Here is an 18,182-nt window from a genome sequence, read left to right on the forward strand (position 1 = left end):
AATTTATGAGCCATGCAACTTAGGAACACGATTCCTGGGCTTTGGGTCTGTGGGAGCCAGTCAGCTAACTGATTTGCTTACTGAGCGCCTACTCTGTTCCATTCAGTGCAGACGAGAACCAGTCCCCAGGCCAGCAGAGTGAGGCAACGCCAGTGCTGCAGAGGGTGTGTGTGGTGCTCACTGTCACTGCCTCAGGGATCAGCCCCTGAGATAGGCTGGGGCCTGCAAAAGGGGAAAGGAGAGGGCAGCGGCTACCAAACAAGGGGGGGCCGAACACGGCAAAGGCAAGAAATGCACCAACAGCCTGTTATTAACATATTCTAAGAAGTGACAGAGAACAGGGAGGAAGGTGGGACGGTGGAACTTGGAAAGAGTACCAGAAGGTACAAAAGTGAAAACAACGGTGATCCAGAAAGAAGAGGAGAAGAAAGCCAGGCCCTTATTCCAGGGCCGTGCCTGATGGTAAGCAAGCTATTCCACAGTTTGCAGGTCGGGACCATTTATGTACCATTTCACACAAAGCTCCACTTTCCATAAAATCTTTCTCCTCCAGAGAACGTCCATGAGTAAATCTGTCTATCTATAAAAGATTTATAAACAGAGCCAATAGAACAAACTTGGTTTTAAATTAGGAACACCGCACTAAAAATGACTTCCCAGAGGTTGCCAAGTTCCAGCAGAGGGCTGGAACTACCAGTGTTTCTATTGGAACCTCAGTATGTAATTTGGTCAGTAAAAACTGACCAATTTTAGGGACCTCTGAACTTTAAAGTTCTTTCACATTTATTTTCATGGATGCCTGCAAACGTCTTACAAGTTAAGCTGCGTCGATACCTCAAGTCCTGTTTGAAACGTGAGGTAACTAAGGTTTCATGACACCAAATAAAACACCATATTCATGCCGTGGGTGTTCTGAACCTCTGAACCAACTCCCTGCCCCAAGGTCTTTCCTCCCATCCCATTGTGGGCCTTCTAGAAGCAGCTTGCTGGCTGTCAACAGCACTGCCTGAACCAACGTGAAGCCCAGAGGTTTCAAAGTTATTTTTCTGAGAGTAAACAATACTATATAATACTTCCTCTCTTCCTCACAGTCATAGCCAAAAACCATATGAAAGCAAGAGGAAGTACATGTTCCTCAACAGCAATCAGCTTCCAGGTATCAAGTAGCCAAAGCAGCTGCACCCCACCCCAGTCCCAACCTCTGGCACAAACACAAGCGTCAGGATCTTGAGGCCACTCATATGTCTTTCCACAACAGAATGACAAAAGGCCCTGACACTTCCACTCCCGAGGGCATTAAAACCATAGCCCCGAAGGAACAAGGTGGTTACTTTTCATATGAGTTACTAAACTGAGCCCCTCCACGCCGGAAAGAGGGGGCAGGAAAAGGAAATGAAAGCAAATGACTCTAGGTTCTGGATTTCACATGCAAGACTAGCCAGCAACAGGTGCAGCGTTCCGGTGAAATTAAGACTCTCCAAACGCCTCTCGCCTCCGCAGCACAAAGGGCGCAAGCACAGCAAGCCAACGTTAGCAGTGCTGTCAGAAGTGGAAGCCATCATCATTTCCTAGCCAGTAGCAATTTTGAAAAAAATAGAAATTTACCAGACAGTACACAAAATATTTCTCTGCTGACACGAGACTTCTTTCACACTGTCCTCGCCTTAAAACACTTTACTCGAAAATAATTTAAATGTTGGTCATAATAAAATATTTTTTAGTGCTAGTGAGTAGCATAGTGCCTCATATGGAGTAGGTGGGCAATAAACATTTATTGGATGAACGAATGAAACAAGCAGGTAAATTAAAAGTTGCCTTCACAAATAAAGATAACCAAAATCTTACCCTCAAAAGAGTATGTAAGTGTATTTTTCCCCATTTCTCCAAGAAGGGAACAAAAGGCTGGAATCAGAAGCCAAGAGCAAGAGCGATCGCAAATAGAAACATATCAGGATTGTGAAAATGACTATACTACCCAAAGGAATCTACGGTTTCAATGCAATCCCTATCAAATTACCAATGGCATTTTTTACAGAACTAGAACAAAAAATATTAAAATTTGTATGGAGACACAAAACACCCCAAATAGCCAAAGCAGTCTTGAGGGAAAAAAACGGAGCTGGAGGAATCAGACTCCTTGACTTCAGATTATACTACAAAGCTACAGTAATCAAGACAATATGGTATTGGCACAAAAACAGAAATATAGATCAATGGAAGAGGATAGAAAGCCCAAAGGTAAACCCACCCACCTATGGTCAACTAATCTATGACAAAGGAGGCAAGGGTATACAATGGAGAAAAGACAGTCTCTTCAATAAGTGGTGCTGGGAAAACTGGACAGCTACATGTAAAAGAATGAAATTAGAACACTCCCTAACACCATACACAAAAATAAACTCAAAATGGATTAAACACCTAAATATAAAGCCAGACACTACAAAACTCTTAGAGGAAAACATAGGTAGAACTCTGTATGACATAAATCACAGCAAGATTCTTTTTGACTCACCTCCTAGAGAAATGAAAATTAAAAACAAAAATAAACAAATGGGACCTAATGAAACTTAAAAGCTTTTGCACAGCAAAGGAAACTATAAACAAAATGAAAAGACAACCCTCAGAATGGGAGAAAATATTTGCAAACAAATCAACGGATGAAGGATTAATCTCCAAAATATATAAACAGCCCATGCAGCTCAATATTAAAAAAACAAGCAACCCCATCCAAAAATGGGCAGAAGACCTAGACAAACATTTCTCCAAAGAAGACATGCAGATGGCCAAGAAGCACATGAAAAGCTGCTCAACATCACTAATTATTAGAGAAATGCAAATCAAAACTACAATGAGGTATCACCTCACAACCGGTTAGAACGGGCACCATCAGAAAATCTACAAACAACAAATGCTGGAGAGGGTGTGGAGAAAAGGGAACCCTCTTGCACTGTTGGTGGGAATGTAAACTGATACAGCCACTATGGAGAACAGTATGGAGGTCCCTTAAAAAACTAAAAATAGAATTACCATATGACCCAGCAATCCCACTACCGGGCATATACCCAGAGAAAACCATAATTCAAAAAGACACATGCACCCCAATGTTCACTGCAGCACTATTTACAATAGCCAGGTCATGGAAGCAACCTAAATGCCCAACGACAGATGAATGGATAAAGAAGATGTGGTACATGTATACAAAAAGGAACGAAATTGGATCTTAGTAGAGACATGGATGGACCGAGAGACTGTCATACAGAGTGAAGTAAGTCAGAAAGAGAAAATCAAATGTCGTATATTAACGCATATATGTGGAACCTAGAAAATTGGTACAGATGAACCACTTGGCAGGGCAGAAATAGAGACACAGATGTAGAGAACACCGGGGGGGGGAGTGGTGGGGAGTGTTGGTGGTGGTGTGATGAACTGGGAGATTGGGATTGACATGTATATACTAATATATATATAATAGATAACTAATAAGAACCTGCTGTATAAAAAATAAATTTAAAAAAAAAGAAAGAAACATATCAGGAAGTGCCAACCACCCATCCCCTGGCTAAAGCTGAGAAACCCTGTCTGCCATCCCTTAGGATTAACAGATCTACACAGGGAATTCTCATTTGGAGAAGACCAAATGGGGAAAAACAATCATAATCATTTGAGCAATCAACTTTTGGATTTTCCTTTCATTCAATATGCCATTTCACCTAACAGTTTCCACCTGCCATCACTACAGAATTTACAAAATAAATTTTGTTGTATAATCTTTCAAATGAAAATAATCTGCTGACAATATGTTATGGAAAATATCTTGTGCTATATGTGACCTGTATAAGAAAAATATGAATGTGGGTAAGATGAACCAGAAATGAAGCCATTTTATGAGCAATAAAAACTGACAGAAAAAGTAGAGGAAAATGGCAATAAAATTGAGTCCACAGATGGAGAACGTTATATGAATACTGTATTAAATAAAAAGAATAATTATCAGTATGAGAACATCACTGATTTATATAAGGGGCTTAAACAATGATAATGATATTAATTATAAAAATAAGGTTTCAGGGCTTCCCTGGTGGCACACTGGTTGAGAGTCCGCCTACCGATGCAGGGGACACGGGTTTGTGTCCCGGTCCGGGAAGATCCCACATGCTGCGGAGCGGCTGGGCCCGTGAGCCATGGTCACTGAGCCTGCGCGTCCGGAGCCTGTGCTCCGCACTGTTGTGGGAGAGGCCACAACAGTGAGAGGCCCGCGTACCGAAAAAAAAAAAGAAAAGAAAAGAAAAAGGTTTCAGAGCACAGATAAGAATAAATCATCAAAATTATCAGGACATATCAGAGAACAAAGCAGTACAAATAAAAATGTAGTGTAATAAATAATTTTATAAAATGACTATAAAGTATGACTTGATTTAATGACACATTTCATTCAATTTTCTTTAAATTCATGAATTTCTCTTTTGTTTACAGCTTAAGTATTCTGAGTAGAATTTCTCTCATCCCTGTATATTCAATTTAAAGAATCCTTAGATTTTTCGAGTCACTCCTTCCAAGATCCTGAGTAAACTCCCGATTTCTTTTACCTCAAGGTAACAAACACCCAAAGGTCTCGAATGAAATTCTTCACTGAGATCCTAAGTGCCTAGTTAAGAATTACCTCAAACTTCAAGGAATAAACTGGAATAGGAAGTCAATTACAAATATCATTGGTTTTCAAGTGAGGCCTTTTCAGTCATTCATTCATCCATTCATTCATCTGCAAGGGTCTATCATCCCTACAGGTCAGGTGTTGTGCAAAGCACTATGGGCACACTGGTGAAAATCCTGGTCCCTGCCCTGAGTCTGGGGACCTCTTAGCAACAAATTAAACAAAGCAATTAGCGTTGTAACAAGTGTGCTGAAGCAAGCAGCAGGACGGCTGGTAGGAATAACAGGACGAATCTACTTCAGATTGGTAGTCAGGGCAGACACCTCAGAAGAGGTGCAATTTAATCCGATGCCCAATTGTAGTAGACGGGGCTAGCCAAGAGCTAGGGGAGGTATTCCAGGCAGAGGAAGAGTCTGCGAAGAGGTGGTCTGCGGAGCAGCACGCTGGCCACTGCCGAGGCGATGGGCAACGATAGAGGAGGCTAAGTTATAAACACGGACGCGAAGCGGCATCTCACCAAGCAATTTGCCCAACATGCCTTTTCCCTGACACACACTTTCCCCTCGGCCTGGAATCCCTCCCTTACACACTCTCCTCTGCCATCTCGCAGGTTCCTCCTCTGGGAAACATGCCTTGACTCTCCAGGGAAGAATAAAACTCCAGAAATGAATTCCTCCTAATCCGTGATCTCACCACACCTAGTACTTGCCACTATTACACCCCCTAACACCCGGCACTGAATCGCTTGTTCAAAAGCCGCTAAGCAGAGGTCTTGCTTTATTTGTCTCTGTTTCCCAGTAGTCTATCCCGGAATTCGGCACCAGCAGACACGCAATAAATAACAAGTGAGTGAGGGAACAAACCGAGACAGAAATGGACAAATGAACACAGAAGGGCCACCAATGCCAACTCATTACTCAGCCTAGGAGGTTTGGAACAGCACCACCGTTACAGCTGATTAACCCATTTATAGTCTGGGGGGGAGGGCAAGACGATTTCTAACCCCATATGATTTCCATACAACAAACACTTTGGGACAAATCTTCCAGCATCACAGAGAAGTGATGGAATAATTTTCAGAGTGCCATTAGATATGGGCTCCAATCCATTCACAATCCATAAGCATGCGTGAAGTGCCAGGCCAGGTATTAGGCCCAAAGGCTGACAGTGGCTCTGTCCTGTTCCGGAAGATCTACAACTAGCAAGCGGAGCAGATCCTATTTCCAAAATATCGCTAATGACTCACACTGTAAGATTCTTTATACGGAACTAACTTCTTTCATAATATTTTTACAAGAAAGTGTTTTTTTAAAAATGCCAAGGTCACCCATAGGACAAAATTATTTAGAATCTGTTGCTCAGTAATTTTCACACTAATTCTTGGCTCACTGAGTCATTCTGAGGTTTCCTTTCTACGACCAATGCACAAAAGTTTAAGGAACCATAACATTCTAAGTGAGCCTTCTTTACCTGCCTGTGACCCTTTGCCGTCCCCATGTGTAGACATGGTTGTCACTTCCATTTCTTGCTGGCTCAGCACGTCCTCCAAAGGTAGTTCAGGTTCACAAACCAGCCGTGCATGCCTTCTGAAGTCACAAAGATATGTGTACCCCTCGGCTGGAGAGTGTGCTTTGCTGGAGTCAAATTTTAATACAGGGCCAAACAGTGTGGGAATCGTGGTGAGAGGAGTCCCTCCCCAACTGGCCCGACCAGAATGGTTGCATTCCTGCCCTGTAACACAGCCCAATCCCCTTCTATGCCATCTGAGCCTCTGCCAGGCTGTGGAGCCTGTCGCCTTAAAATCCAGACGTGCGACAACACTTACCTACTTAGGAATAGCCAGGTAAGGAAGGTATATGCATTTCTACAAACACAGAAGAGCCTAGCGCTTCTTAGTTTTTTCTTACATTTGTGCCAAATGAAAACGTGGGTGAGGAATAATGTTTAGGAATTAAACGAGAAAAAATGTCCTTAAGTGTCCAGCTCTTGCAAGAGAGCTTGTTCTCATAAATTTTACAATCAATTTTTCAACCTATATACTCTAAACTAATCTCTAAAGCTTTTAGAGATCTAGCCATTAATACACTAAATAATACATGCTGTCAAGCTAAAAGGTAAACTCTGCTTCTTCAATCAGGAGTAAAAACACTACCGAGTGAAATACAAACTGCGTCTTTTTGCCAACCTCAACGCACAGCCCTCTGCTCATTTCATTCCCAGTCACTGCCCTCATTCAGGTTTCCCGTAGGCCAAGCTCCACCCTCAGCCAACACCCGAGTGTTGACTTAAATCTGGCTTCCTTAAGGAGGCCTTCCCTCACCACTAGAGCCCAGCCCAGGCCTCGTGAAGCACCCTCATGACGCACTATCACAGCACTGCAGGACATTTATCCCCTAAGCTATGAAACAACTCTTTGTATATTCTGCAGTTTGGTATCTGTTTCTTCTACTAGTCTACACACTGCAGAGGCCGGCCACCAACACTGAGTGTTCATCAGTTTTGTTGACCATGCCCAGTACAGTGCCTGGCCTGGGGGCGGGGGGGGGGGGGGGCACACAACAAAGAGTTATTTCCACTTCAAGTTGTCGTCTCTGTAAAATTACTCTTAACCCAAATATCATATCATATCACTTATATGTGGAATCTAAAAAAATTGTACAAATGAACTTATTTACAAAACAGAAACAGAGTCACAGATGTAGAAAACAAACTTATGGTTACCAGGGGGGAAATAAGGGAGGGAATAAACTGGGAGATTGGGATTGATATATACACACTATTATATATAAAATAGATAACTAATAAGGACCTACTGTATAGCACAGGGAACTCCTCTGAATACTCTGTAATGGCCTATATGGGAAAAGAATCTAAAAATGAGTGGATATATGTATATGTATAACTGATTTACTTTGTTGTACAACTGAAACTAACACAACATTGTAAATCAACTATATTCCAATAGGGACTTCCCTGGTGGTGCAGTGGTTAAGAATCCACCTGCCAATGCACTTCCCTGGTGGTGCAGTGGTTAAGAATCCACCTGCCAATGCAGGGGACACAGGTTCGAGCCCTGGTCCGGGAAGATCCCACATACCACAGAGCAACTAAGCCCAGTGCACCACAACTACTGGGCCTGCACTCTAGAGCCCGTGAGCCACAACTACTGAGCCCACGTGCGGTAACTACTGAAGCCCGCGGGCCTAGAGCCCATGATCCGCAACAAAGAGAAGCCACCGCAATGAGAAGCCCACGCACCACAAAGAGTAGACCCCACTTGCCGCAACTAGAAAAAGCCCGCGCGCGGCAATAAAGACCCAACGCAGCAAAAAATTAATTAATTTTTTTAAAAAAGAAATATAACGTGAAACCCATATGCGCTTTAAAAAGAAAAAAAACTATACTCCAATTTTTAAAAATTCCCAAAATTAAAAACTAAAAAAAAAATTTGTCTGGATTCACCAAACTACCAACGGGGGTCCATGGGCAAAAAAGGAAGGGATGTGATGATAAAGAATAAAAACCCTAATCTACACCCTCATCATAAGATATAAACATTTCATGAATCAAGGAAAACATATTCTGTTTTTAATGAGTTGAACTTATTTTTACTCACCGGGAGAATGAATAAAACACTTCTAAAGAAAAGATGATTTAAAATAAACAGAATTGGCACTTCCCTGGTGGCTCAGTGGTTGAGAGTCCGCCTGCCGATGCAGGGGACACGGGTTTGTGCCCTGGTCTGGGAAGATCCCACATGCCGCAGAGCGGCTGGGACCGTGAGCCATGGCCGCTGAGCCTGCGCATCTGGAGCCTGTGCTCCGCAATGGGAGAGGCCACAATAGTGAGAGGCCCGTGTACCGCAAAAAATAAAAAATAAAAATAAACAGAATTATTAAATTAAGAAGTTTTTTATAATAAATAAAAATATGTATTTCAGTAGTTTTTGTATAAAACAACTTTTAAAGAAGAAATTCTCAAGGGACGTTCACAAGTTTAATAGTTACTGTACGGTTCAACTAACAGATATCCTTGACATATTCTTTTTTTTGAGATGTAATCGACATTAACATTAACATTACATTAACATTACATTAGTTTTAAGTGTACACACAAATAATTGATATATGTATGTACTACAAATGATTACCACAATAAAAAGTTGAGTTACCATCCATCACCACACACACTTACAATTTTTTTTCTTGTGATAAGAATTTCAAGATCTACTCTCTTATCAACTTTCAAATACACAATACAGTACTGATAACTAGAGTCACCATGCTGTGCGTTAAATCTCCGGGATTTATTTTTGTAGCTTTTGACCACCTTCATCCATCTACCCCACCCCCAACACCCTGCCCCTATAATCACCAATCTGTTCTCTGTATCTTTGAGTTCAGGTGGGGTTTTTTTTCTTTCTTTTTTTTTTAGATTCCACATATAAGTGAGATCACACAGTATTTGTCCCCCTCTGTCTGACTTATTTCACTTAGCATAATGCCCTCAAGGTTTACCCATGTTGTCACAAATGGCAGGATTTCCTTCCTTTTTATGGCTGAATAACATTCATATATATATATATATATATATATATATATATATATATATATCTCCCATCTTCTTTATTTATGTGTCAGTAGACATTTAGGTTGTTTCTGTGTCTTGGCTATTGTCAAAAATGCTACAAAGAACATGGGGGTGCAGATATCTCTTGGAGATACTGATTTCATTTCCTTTGGATATATTCTCATACGTGGAATTGCTAGATCATATGGCAGTTCTGTTTTTAATTTTGGGGGGAACCTCCATACTGTTTTCCATAGTGGCTGCATCAATTTACATTCCCACCAATAGTGCACAAGGGTTCTCTTTTCTCCACATCGTCACCAACAGTTATTATTTCTTGTCTTTATGATAACAGCCATTCTAACAGGTTTGAGATGATATCTCACTGTGGTTTCGATCTGCATTTCCCTGATAATTAGTGATGTTGAGCACCATTTCGACGTATTCTTGATAGTGATGAAACTTCTCCAACTTTCTTCCAGAAAGACTCATCTTTGAGCCACTAAGCCCCTGGGGTTTGCAAAGTAAGGACACTAGGCAGGTAGGATTACAAAACATATCACACTCCAACTTCTACCAGGTATTTCCATAGTTACAACCTACCAATTGAAGGTTCACCTCATCTTATTTCTATAACAGCTCTGTGAGAATATGCACATACCCTCCAGAAGAAGTAACTGAGTAATCATTAACACACTTACAGTGAGTTGCTTTAATCAGCCAACCATTAATACCCACAACACTCCAATAAAAAAAGGACCTCTGGAAGAGGGCAGGCCTGGATGGAGTCAGAAGGCCCATGAACAACATCTAAGGGCTGGGTCAGTGGAAAAAGGTTCAGAGAAGGTACAAAAGTCCAATTTTGCATGAACCTTAATGGTAGCCAGCATGTCCCAGCTGCACTGTAAAGACTACTCTGGAAGACTGAACACCACAGCTCTTCTTTCACACAAATTACTTCTCAGTCTCCCCCACCAAAAGGAAAATAACAGGAAAGAACGGTCCTTGCACCCCTGCCCTGTTGTTCCTTCTCCTGTTTCCCCTCTCTCTCACCCTCTCCCTGTTTATGCTAAAACTGAAGACTTCAAGCCCAAGATCTGCCTGTTTTAGTCCACAAGCATATGTCACATCTCTTTCAGGAAATTAACAAAACCCCCTAACACAGTAAATATAAACCTAAAATCCTTCAAGAAGTCCACACACCCCACCCTTCCCACCAGAATATTTCCTGGAAATCTGTCTCTTTTCAGACACAAATCCATCAGACAACCATCAACAACGAAATGAGATTTGAAGGAAAGTGAGTAAGACATTTCCCTGAAGTCCAGGTAGCCCAGAGAAGCAGAAAGAACAGAGTCTGGGGCCGTTGTGTAATCCTGGGAAAGTCATTTCCCCCCACGGCTCCTTGAATGAATTTTGTCAATTATCAGGCAACAGAAGTGGACTAGATGGTCCCTCAAAGCATCTTCCAGCTCTAAAATTCTGTAAAGGTCCATGTCACCACAACAGCCATCCATGGTTATAAGGGAGAGGGAAGGGCCGAAGGAGGCGACTTACCTCTAAAAATGATTTCTAAGTCAGGAAATGCTGCAAAGAGACCATTTCAGCTTGAAGGTCTGCGTGCTCTTAGTGTTCATTTAAAACTTCCCGTTTTGGGGCTTCCCTGGTGGCACAGTGGTTGAGAGTCCTCCTGCCGATGCAGGGGACATGGGTTCGTGACCCGGTCCGGGAAGACTCCACGTGCCACGGAGCGGCTGGGCCCGTGAGCCATGGCCGCTGAGCCTGCGCGTGCGGAGCCTGTGCTCCGCAACGGGAGAGGCCACAGCAGTGAGAGGCCCGCGTACCGCAAAAAATAAATAAATAAATAAATAAATAAAACGTCCCGTTCCTTACATTTGTGTTCCATTACAACCACAACCTGTGCAAGGTCTAACAGAAAATCTTCCCATAATCACTAGCAACACGGAAAGTACGTGGTTGTAATGTGAGGAGTTTGTCTCAAAATAATCTGGATATTTGCAATTCACATGCACGATAAATGATTTCGAAAGCCACGAAGCTTGTCAGGCCTGGCAGAAGCTATACAAAATGTTGGGATAACCATACCTAACTGCAGCAAGAAATCGAGTGCTGAGAAAAGACAGCTACTAAAAAAATTTAGGGGACCATACTACTTCTGGGATTGCCAAAGAGTAATATTGTGTCGCATCTTCTAGCCTGTCAATAAATTTTTTCAACAAAATGATTTCCAAAGTAAATCTCTCGTGACGTACTTATCAATTTTTACCAAAGTAATAAAAATGCACATCGTTTTTTAAATCAGATAAGACTACAACAAAATGCAGTAGTCCTGCTTCAGTCTTGCTTTCAAGTGGCTGTCCCCTTTCAACTGTTATCTATTTATTCTGACATTCATTTATACACTTCTAAATAGTAAGTTTACACTGCTCTTTTCTGATTGTCAGACATTATTTACAGAATGCTTATTATAGTGAATAAGAACTTAACTCTCTTATATTCAGTCTTTCAGTTTCTGATATCATACTTTTAATTTCCAAGATAATCTCTTATTCTCTGAATCTGATTTTTATAGCATTTTCTTGTTTCAAAGATGCAATTATTTTCCCACATCTCTGATAGATATAATATTATGTATCATTTTTCTCTGTTTCCCCTAAGTTCCTTTTTCCTGTTGTTTGGGTGTGGCTTTAATGACAGAGGCTTTCCCCCAACATCTGACTCCTGGCAGCCCCTCACATTTCAAAATGAGGCAAATACTCAAGTTCTATGAGCTTGGGTGTCACCTGCCAACTGCTGAGCTCAAAGTAGGTCATCAAATTCCATGCTGTGACTCTATTATACTCCCAAGAAAAGCATCCACTGATTGGGGCTGGGGTAAGCTTCAGGAATTCTGATGTCCCTTCGTCTTCCTGCTGTCAAACCAGAACCTCACCATCCTCCCTGGGACAGGGATCCCAAGGCAGGGTTCAATTTGTCCAGAGAATGTATAAATCTCTGTTCTCCTGTGCAGGAGAGGATGAAGGGGAAAGATCTGGGAGTCAAAGTACACAGTTTACAGTTTTTAGCTCCAAACTTATTCCACTTCCCCGACCCAAACTCAGACAGTGCTGGTGACTCGAAGTCAGGGTGCTTTCCAAGTCTGGTAGGTGCATCAGGAGGCCTCTGGCTGCCACCCCCTGCTCTGGTCCCCTCAGCAGTCACCACTCTACCATCATCCTCCGACATGTGATGCCTCAACCACACACAGCTACCTTGTCTCCACTTCCCCTTGGCCACGTAAGTTTATTCATTTTTTGTCTTTTGTGGTAACTCTAATGCTATTACTGCAGTAGCAAGGATAAATACATATGTACTCTTTCACTTCTAACTACAAGTTCTGCTCTCTTCAATTTATCCTTAGGAACAATCCTAAAATGGTCTTATTACAATGAGCTGGGCACTGGTTGCACATGGCAGTAGGGTGCAGGAAAGACCTGTCTCTTGCAATCTCGAATTCCAAAATACAATCTTGCTGAATATTTTAAAGTCAAACCACACTTTGTACAGTAGTATCTGTAACATCAGATGTAACTGTCAGTTAATCATTCTCTTCATGATTGGGCCCAATTTGCAATTGGAATTCAGTATTTACAATGCAATACAGTAACTTCATATGTAATGAAATTTTATAGTTATAGTATAAAATTACTTTTTACTTAATCTTCAAATGCGAAATTTTACTTTACACTTAGTAATTCAATCCAGCCAAATTACAGCTGCTATTTGGGGACCTCAGTGCAGACTGACTGTGTGTATTGAAAATACTAAATTGCCTTAAAACTTCTTCTAAAATTCAAATGAGGGCTTCCCTGGTGGCGCAGTGGTTGAGAATCCACCTGCCGATGCAGGGGACACGGGTTCGTGCCCCGGTCCGGGAAGATCCCACATGCCGCAGAGAGGCTCAGCCCGTGAGCCATGGCCGCGGAGCCTGCGCGTCTGTAGCCTGTGCTCCGCAACGGGAGAGGCCACAACAGTGAGAGGCCCACGTACCGCAAAAAAAAAAAAAAAAAAAAAAAAAAAGAATTCAAATGAATTTTATCTCTGAAAATGTATGCTAAAATAAACACAGAAACTCAAAGTTCGTATTTATTTTAAAAAAAATCTATAACTGTACTAAGTATATCATTAATTATGAAAGAAAAAACACCCAGTGTAGATGTTCCTATAACCCAAATGCTCAGGGCCTCACAGAACTGCAAATATGCTTTAGAACACAGAAGGCAATTCCCATAATAGTAACATGCTGAAATACAGAAATAAGTACTCAGAGGCCCGCATACCGCAAAAAAAAAAAAAAAAAAAAAAAAAGTATTTCCTTGCTCTTTTCTATCCCATCATTAGAGTGGGAGGATCTTTCTGCTCTCATTCAAACGATAATAATTGTGTCAATTATAATAATCAATTACTCTTGATAAGAGGAATGGAGATGAATGATACTAAAATATTTACAAATAATATTTACAGTATTTAATCCATAATTTACCTGGTGGTTATGACAATTTAATGGCCTACTGAAGTAAGTATAATCAACCCAATCACTAAATTTAAAAACTACTAAGGTTCCTTCTTTCCATCTTTGTTCTATAAATGTGGGAATTAGTCCTTGAGTTCCTAGGCAAGCCAAAATAGTGCCACTCTCTACATCTTAGCAGAATTTACCTTCTAAAACAGTCAAAATCAAATACTCCCTACACATTTTCCTACATCCTAAATCTAAGGTATTCTACTTGTTAATCCTTTATACGGGTATTCAGTCCCTATGTGTCAAGCATCCTTCAAGGCAGTGACGTAAAATGGCCCATGAAATCCTGTTTCTTTTTCTCCGGCACCAAGATATCAGTCTCATTTAATGAGTTCCTGTGTGGAAAACATTTCCAAGTTAGTTTCTTTCATTTCCAATACCTAATAAGGAAAGATAAAAGCCCTACATGATGAATCACAACAATGAGCTCGGTGGTTGAAATAAATTCCTGGACCACAAAGTTACTTGCAGGGCCACTCACAGACTTTTGGGGATTGATACAGGTTCCCAGATGAGGAACAGTAAATCCAGTGGACACACTTGCTGGATACTCACTAATGCAGGATGAAATGCCGGGAGTCACAAAGATGTTTGTCGCATAAAACATCCAGACAACTAAACTGTCTACTTAACAAACAGAAACAGCCAAATCCCAAACAAAGGCCCATATATGCTATGAAACACAAACCAGACTCCATTTTTTAAAGTACAGTTGACCCCTGAACAAGGTAGGGGTTAATCCAAGTATAATTTACAGCCACCTGCCATGTCCATGGTTCCTCCGCATCTGGGGATTCAACCAACCACCCAGTCGTGTAGCACTGCAGTATTTTCTATTAGAAATATCCATGTATAAGTAACCCCAGGCAGTTCAAACCAGCACTGTCCAAAGGTCAACTGTATATTGTTCTTAGATTTTCCTGTAATAAGATAATTTTGGACTTCTTTACCATGGTTATCATTTGTTTGGCGTTAAGGACTACGCACTGAGAAGTACTACAGAGTAGTGATTTAGACTGTGGCACAGCTACTTGGGTTTAGATTCTAGCTCTGCCACTCACTACCTGTGCTATGTTGGGTAAATTACTTATCCTCTCTGTGCCTTGGTTTCCTCACTGTAAAATGGGAATGATAACAGAAGTGCCACTTTCATAGTGCTGTTTTGAGAATTAAATAAATTCATGTGTGTGTGTCCATATGTATGTACACATATGTGTGTGTACAAACATATATACACACATATGGGTGTTTGCATAAATAAGTAATATTAAAACAGTTAAACAGTAGCTGGCCTAGGAAGCAGGCAAAAAGCCATTAAGCTACTCTCCTTGTTACTGCAATGCTTCTTATACACCAAATTTTTTCACATGCTATTTCAGATTAAAGTTAGGCAAACACTAAACATGTGCAAATGTATTTAATATGATGAGACAGAGATTATTTAAAATTATCAGCTGACTCCAAACATCTGTGCGCATACAGCCGTCCATACACGGTAAGCTTATCTGAGTGCTTTCAACCAGCACCTTCCCCCGCTCCACCCCCATCAGCAGAAAAAGGCCATAAGAGAATACGGTAAACAAAGCACAAGGAGCGTCTCGGAGTTGAGAAAGTACTCAACAGATTTTAAAAAGCTGACTCGGGTGAATGTTCCCAGTAGTAAATGAGGCTTAGGCGAGTCCATCATCAACCTGGATGCTAATATTTCACACCCGGACTGAAAGGAAGGGCTGAAAAACAAAGTGAGTGGCACTAATTGTTTTGATTAATGTTTGTACACTAATTCATTTTGATTAACGTTTTTACACTAATTCGTTTTGATTAATGTTTTTGTCTCAGTAACCCCACCTATGAGAAACTGTCCTTGGCTCCAGAAAGCCCCCTCTCGCCTTAGTTTATATACTTCCTTGCTGTCCTGCTTCTCCCCTTACTCCCTACATTGTGAAACCCAACCAGAATGTCACACTGTGTGAGCATCAGGCATGTGCCAACCAATACAGCGGCAATATGGGCCGGAAACTTGGGTGGGAATCCATTCAGCCAGACCTGGTAACTTGGAGCAAGAGAGGTAGCCGCTGTCTCACTCAACAGCCTGCAGCACATCAAGAGCAACGATGCAAAGGTGAAAAGGAGGACGGGAATGAAGGCAGAAAATAACAAGTATAATAATCACAACAGGAAAAGCAAGAGCCTCCAACAGTATTCACTGAACACCCTTAACTCATTTAATCCTCACGGCAACTCTACAAATCTATTAAAATGTAGTAGAATCCTTCTTTCCCTTCTACTTAGTCCCCAGATTTCACATTTTTTAAATGTAAAATTTTACATAACTTGGGACAAAAACTGAAGGCAAATACAATGCCTCAAATAAATCTCATGGAGAATAAAATTCTACAGAAAAACCTACCAGACTCCCTTATTTACAGAAATGATGACGAGAAAACAAGAAGCAGAAGGATACTAGGGACCCAAGTTACTCTTTTTTTTTTAATATAAATCTATTTATTTATTCATTTATTTAATTTTTGACTGCATTGGGTCTTCGCTGCTGCACGCGGGTTTTCTCTAGTTGCTGAGAGCGGGGGCTACTCTTCGTTGTGGTGAGCGGGCTTCTCATTGCGGTGGCTTCTCTTGTTGCGGAGCACGGGCTCTAGGCGCGTGGGCTTCAGTAGCTGTGGCACACAGGCTTCAGTAGTTGTGGCTTGCGGGCTCTAGAGCACAGGCTCAGTAGTTGTGGCGCACAGGCTTAGTTGCTCCGCGGCATGTGGGATCCTCCCAGACCAGGGCTCAAACCCATGTCCCCTGCATCGGCAGGCGGACTCTCAACCACTGCACCAGCAGGGAAGCCCCCCAAGTTAGTCTTGAGAACAACCATCTTAATCTCAAGGACCAAGTGAATGTCTCATAAAACAAACAATTGAAAGCATTTTATCAACAAATCCTTAAGTATCAAGGAAGAGAACACGTAGGTACAGAAACTCTGTCATACCCAAAACCAGCACTCCCGAGGAAAGGACGTTATGGACAGAAACACTACCTTGGGCCATGACATTATATGGGTGAAAGGCATGTGGCTTTATTTAGAACGCTACAAAAGAATAATGAGAAAAAAAAGCCTAATTAAATATTATACAAATCTACCTTAATTCAAAAAAATATCAAGCAAGTTTGTCTTTTTTACTATTTTTTCAATAGAGGTGATACAGGAATTAAACTAAGCAACCATGTAGTTCTTGCTATCTTCTAAATAAACCTAAAGGAGTAAGAAAGAAGGAATATACTGAAGGAAGATTATTCCTCAAAGAACTGGGAGTGAGTGCCACAGAAGTCCAGGGCACAGCATCATTAGCAGAATTATTGTGCAGCCTCAAAACAGTTGCCAAGCATTTTCAGTATATATTACAGAGTAATAAAATTCCAAAAGCAGAGTACCTAAGCCAAAAATGAAACTTAGAAAAAAAGATAATAGGTCAAAAAAAAATGGTAAAACATAAGGACTTGAGGTTTGGAAAAAAAAAAAAAATTCCCATCTGGAAGCTATTTCCAGGAAAGGAAGAAAGAACAAAACCCAGAAAGAAAGCTTATGTTAAGAATTACTGACTTTCAGAGCAGAAATGTACACATAACTATGGAAAAAGTACCATGAGATATGATCAAATATCACAGGGTTTCTTGACAGGAAAGTCTGAGGACCACTTTTTTAAAAATTAATTTACGAAAAGAAAGGTAAGAGTAGGTGTTATCCTCATATTACAATTTGATAACTGACCAAGATAACAGGATCTTTTACATTTGTTGCTGATTTAAGGCAAATCACCAGAGAACTTCTTCCCATATCTATTTTTTTAATGACTTTATAAATCTGTACCTGGCTTACAATAAAGGATGTCACAAGTCAGAGTCTGTTAGTCTAGATACCACAAAAAGCTGAGGAGATAGCTTTCTCCGTATCATTATGAGGTACCAGAGAAAACGTTTTTGGGGGCTCAGGGCTATGGAAGAAAACTGTTTCACATTAGTAAATGTCTTCTTGAAAATGTATGGGTAATACCAACTAACCATTTCTCTCTTTGCATTGCCTAATAGACACTCAAACAAATGTGCATCCAAAGTTTAATAATGGGACAGGGCATTTTATGTAAAGCAAGCAGAATGCCTGTGGACTAACTCCTCTTGGCCTTATCTTACTAATCAACTCATTTGTTCTCCTCTCTGCACCTTTGTTGATTTCTTTTTTTCCAAATTCTACTTCATATGTGACTTTCTGTAGGAATCTGGAATCAGATGGGGCATAAGTCTTTTAAATATTACATAAAACTTACTGTAAGACCCAACTAATAACTCAGATGTTTCCCGGTCTGCAAAACAATTATATCT

The 18,182-nt window shown here is 40.9% G+C and overlaps 1 protein-coding gene across 6 annotated transcripts in view; it reads right to left on the reverse strand.

Annotated features, from left to right (window-relative positions):
- Positions 1-18,182, reverse strand: part of UTRN (utrophin) — a 527,828-nt gene that overhangs the window by 470,711 nt on the left and 38,935 nt on the right. Inside the window, exon 1 of one of the 6 annotated variants that reach the window (XM_082634330.1) lies at positions 6,122-6,255. The exons of the other annotated variants lie outside the window; for them this stretch is intronic. Coding sequence (XP_082490456.1) covers positions 6,122-6,173 — 52 coding nt within the window. The 5' untranslated portion in view covers positions 6,174-6,255. Of the gene's footprint in view, positions 1-6,121; positions 6,256-18,182 lie in introns of those variants that run through there. 6 annotated transcript variants of the gene reach the window in all.

Source organism: Mesoplodon mirus (assembly GCF_964341445.2).
Source record: "Mesoplodon mirus genome assembly, chromosome: 10".
NCBI classification, from domain to species: Eukaryota; Metazoa; Chordata; class Mammalia; order Artiodactyla; family Ziphiidae; genus Mesoplodon; species Mesoplodon mirus.